Source organism: Capsicum annuum, unplaced genomic scaffold (assembly GCF_002878395.1).
Source record: "Capsicum annuum cultivar UCD-10X-F1 unplaced genomic scaffold, UCD10Xv1.1 ctg4639, whole genome shotgun sequence".
Classification (NCBI taxonomy): Eukaryota; Viridiplantae; Streptophyta; class Magnoliopsida; order Solanales; family Solanaceae; genus Capsicum; species Capsicum annuum.
In genome coordinates this window covers 120,763-124,925 of record NW_025853955.1, presented here as the reverse complement: position 1 = coordinate 124,925, position 4,163 = coordinate 120,763, and the positions used below count along the sequence as shown (strand labels likewise).

The following is a 4,163-nucleotide window of genomic DNA, read 5'->3' as shown; positions in this document are numbered from 1 at the left end:
CTCAATTCAGATGCCTTTCGTATCACCAGGTATGCAACTAATCACTCATGTGACTTGAGGTCTATATCTGGAAGATATAGGCATGCTTCTGCAAAAGTAATTGTAGAACTTATCAAAGAGAGGTTCAGAGAAGGAAAAGGTCCTACACCAAATGAAATAAAGAATATTGTGAGTAAAGAGTTGGGTTGTGATGTTAGTTACTGGACATGTTGGAAGGCCAAACAACTTGCACAAAATATGATATGAGGAACACCTGAACACGGCTATGCAAAATTAGAAGCATATCATTACGAGATTGAAAAAGCAAATGAAGGTAGCTTTACAGTTTTGGAGGTTCAAGAGGGCAGATTTTTATACTTTTTTGTTGCGTATGGACCATGCATCAGAGGATTTAAGAACATCATAAATGTCCTCGCTGTTGATGGAGCTTTTTTGATGGGTTAATTTGGTGGTGTAATGCTAATTGCAAGTGGACAAGATAGTGAAAATCAAATATATCCTGTAGCTTGGGCAGTCGTTGACTCTGAGAATGAATTTTCTTCGACTTGGGTTTTTCGCCAATTAGTCAATGTTGTGCCAAATACATCTGAGTTGTCCATCATATCAGCCAGAAATCCAAGCATAAAGAAAGCAGATGCTATAGTTTACAATCAAGCTCATCATAGAGTATTTACAAGGCAACTTGGTGAAAATATTCGTACAAACTATCATGTTGGTTCTTCAGTCCTTAGCTTATACTATCTTGCAGGAAAAACATATAGAATCGAGGAATTCAATGAGTATTTAGAAGAAATTCGACGGAAAGGGTATGGTAATGTTGTTGAGTATCTCGAGAATTTTATTGGTTTCAAGCGATGGAGTAGATCTCATTTTCCTGGACACATGTATGATGTCATAACCTCCAATATTGTGGAGTCTATTAATGCTAGACTTGTAACAGAAAGAGAACTTCCCATCATTGCTTTATTTAATGCAATTCAAAAGTTGTTATGTAGATGGTTTCGTGAGCGTCGTGGACTAACATTGTCCACAAATAACTATTTAACTCCAGCAGTAAATGCTTTAGTGAGAGAAACAAGACGTGAAATAGTAGACAAATTATCTGTACACCAACTTCATGTGAATGAGTTTATTGTTCAAGGGGATGGTCAAGATGCAAGAGTTAATGTCAATGCCAAAACATGCACTTGTAGGGTGTGGGATCTTCAGTAATTGCCTTGTACCCATGCATTAGCAGCACTTAGAGCTCAACGATTACCAAACTATGGTGAAAGAGTTTACAATGTATGTTCACCATATTATTTAGCATACTTCCACAAGTTGGCTTATTCAAAAATTATAAATCCTGTTCCTTCAGAAGAGCAATGGGACTGGGTCAGAGAAAGTATAATTAACCCATCCCTTGTAAAGCGTAAGAGAGGTCCAAGAAAAAAAATGGGTTCCAACTGTTGGTGAAGTTGTCAGAAAGCATAGAAAGATTTTAATCTGCAAGCAAGTGGGCCACAAAAAGACTACTTGTCCCGATAAATGTTCTTGAACTCTAACTATGTAACTAGAAGTTCTTTAATATAGAATACTAACTATTTTGTGGGTGAGTCAATTGTATTACTCCTTGTTCACCAAATTTCAAGTTACTCATTTTGTAAATTCTATTATTGATTTTAACTTTTATGTTCGACACATCTCTCATGACAGACAGATTATACACTTATGGATGATGGTAAAAATGAAAATATGAAGTACATTCACTTTTACCAAAACTAAAGCAATTATATGATATACTATAGAGTATCTTGGATGTATAAACAAGAGAACCAAGAATTAATTACCATATGCAAAGACGACACATCTCTCATAACAGACAGATTACAAATCTATCCGATAGATAATACACTTGTGGGCGATGGTACAAAACAAAAATATGAAGTACATTCTATTTTTACCAAAACTAAAGCAATTATATGATATAATACAGAGTATCTTGGACTTGTAAACAAGAATACCAAGAATTCATTACCATATGCAAAGTAACCACATCTCTCATAATAGATAGATTAGAAATCTATCCAGCGGATTATACACTTGTGGGCGATTATACAAAAGCAAATATGAGGTACCTTCACTTTTACCAAAACTAAAGCAATTATATGATATAATAAAGAGTATCTTAGACTTATAAATAAGAATACCAAAAATTTCATTACCATATGCAAAAAGATGCCACATCTCTCATAACAGACAGATTAAAAATCTGTCCGACAGATTATACACTTGTGGGCGATTGTATTTAAGAAAATATGAAGTACATTTACTTTTACCAAAATTAAAGAAATTATATGATATAATAAAGAGTATCTTGAATTTCTAAATAAGGATACCAAAAAATAATTACCATATGCAAAGATTCCACATCTCTCATGACAGACAGATTAGAAATCTGTCCGACAAATTATACACTTGTGGGCGATTATACATAAGAAAATATGAGGTACATTCACTTTTACCAAAACTAAAATAATTATATGATATAATAAAGAGTATCTTGGACTTATAAATAAGGATACCAAAAATTCATTACCATATGCTAAGACGCCACATCTCTCATAACAGACAAATTAGAAATCTCTCCGATAGATTATACACTTGTGGACGATTATACTTAAGAAAATATGATGTGCATTAACTTTTACCAAAACTAAAGCAATTATATGATATAACAAAGAGTATCTTGGACTTATAAATAAGGATACAAAAAATTCATTACCATATGCTAAGACGCCACATCTCTCATAACAGACAGATTACAAATCTGTCCGACAGATTATACACTTGTGGGCGATTATACTTAAGAAAATATGATGTACATTCACTTTTACCAAAAATAAAGCAGTTATATGATATAATAAAGAGTATCTTGGACTTATAAACAAGAATATAAAAAATTCATTACCATATGCTAAGACGCCACATCTCTCATAACAGACAAATTAGAAATCTGTCCGACAGATTATACACTTGTGGACGATTATACGAAAGAAAATATAAGGTACATTCACTTTCAACGCTAAAGAGATTATATGATATAATAAAGATTATCTTTAATTTATAAACAAGAATACCAAATATTCATTACCATATGCAAAGACGCCACATCAACTGGTTTTGTCAACTGATCAATATTCTCATCCACTTCATCTTCAAAATTCTCCCAATTAACCAAATATTTTTTTTGACTCAAAAGTGGTAGGAACTAGAGTAGGATGCACCATAACCTACAAGAAAATAAATTGTTGAATTGAATTAAAATAATAAAAACTTTTAAAATAAAATATTACACCACACCCAAAGAACTTAACTATTTACCTCTTTGTTTTGTATTGTTAATAGCACAGTTTGTTAATCAGGGGGTGTCTTCTTTTTACCATACCATTGAATCAATCTTGAAAATAATAAACAGGGAGATTTTGTTAATGTTTGTCCAAAAGCTTCTCCTAGTGTAGGAATCGCTTCAAAATCCCATACCTGTATTGAAAATTAAAAGTTAAAAATTTCAAATTGATACATTATTAAATATTTATCTCATTATAAATAATTTAAACTTACCATAAAAGCCCAGGGAAATCCTTGCAAGCCATAACCTTTAGATATAGATTTATTTTCCTTCCATTCTGCAGACTTTTTGTTCAAGTTTACATCTAAGAGGGACTCAATTGTCATCTCAAAAGAATGTATACCCCAAGGATATGCACTAAAGCAATCCAAATTTGTCACCATTTGCATCGTCTCAATATCAACAATTCGCTTTGGATCACCAGCCAATAAAAAAGAGTGAACAAACCACACCATAGAGATCTTCAACTTTGTTTGAGCGTCCAATCTATTACTTTTCCGCCTTTTCTTCAAATCACTTCTAATTAGATTACTATATTCATCACTACACCTAAAAAATCTTTTGCCTTCTTTTCCTCATATAAAGCCCTATCAGTGTGATATTTTCCACAATTCAATCTGGTAATCACAACAAACTCCTTCATTTCAAATCAAATTGGCTTCCCTTCAATTATGAACCATACCTCTTTTTTCTTTGAGCTTGAAACAAGACGTTGTAGAAGATAATGCATGATCTGACCATAAAATTTTTTGTGCTAATTGTCCAACTTCAC

General features: G+C 32.6%; 1 protein-coding gene across 1 annotated transcript; it reads left to right on the top strand.

Moving 5' to 3' along the window:
• Nucleotides 1–456: 456 nt before the first annotated feature.
• LOC124892359 lies at nucleotides 457–1,212 on the top strand. Its single transcript, XM_047403660.1, has one exon. The coding sequence runs from the start codon at nucleotides 457–459 to the stop codon at nucleotides 1,210–1,212; it is 756 nt and encodes a 251-aa protein (XP_047259616.1).
• The last annotated feature ends 2,951 nt before the right edge of the window (nucleotides 1,213–4,163 follow it).

Bases quoted from the DNA above. Each gene is read 5' to 3' on its own strand.
- LOC124892359 (XM_047403660.1), top strand. From the start codon at position 457: ATGCTAATTGCAAGTGGACAAGATAGTGAAAATCAAATATATCCTGTA.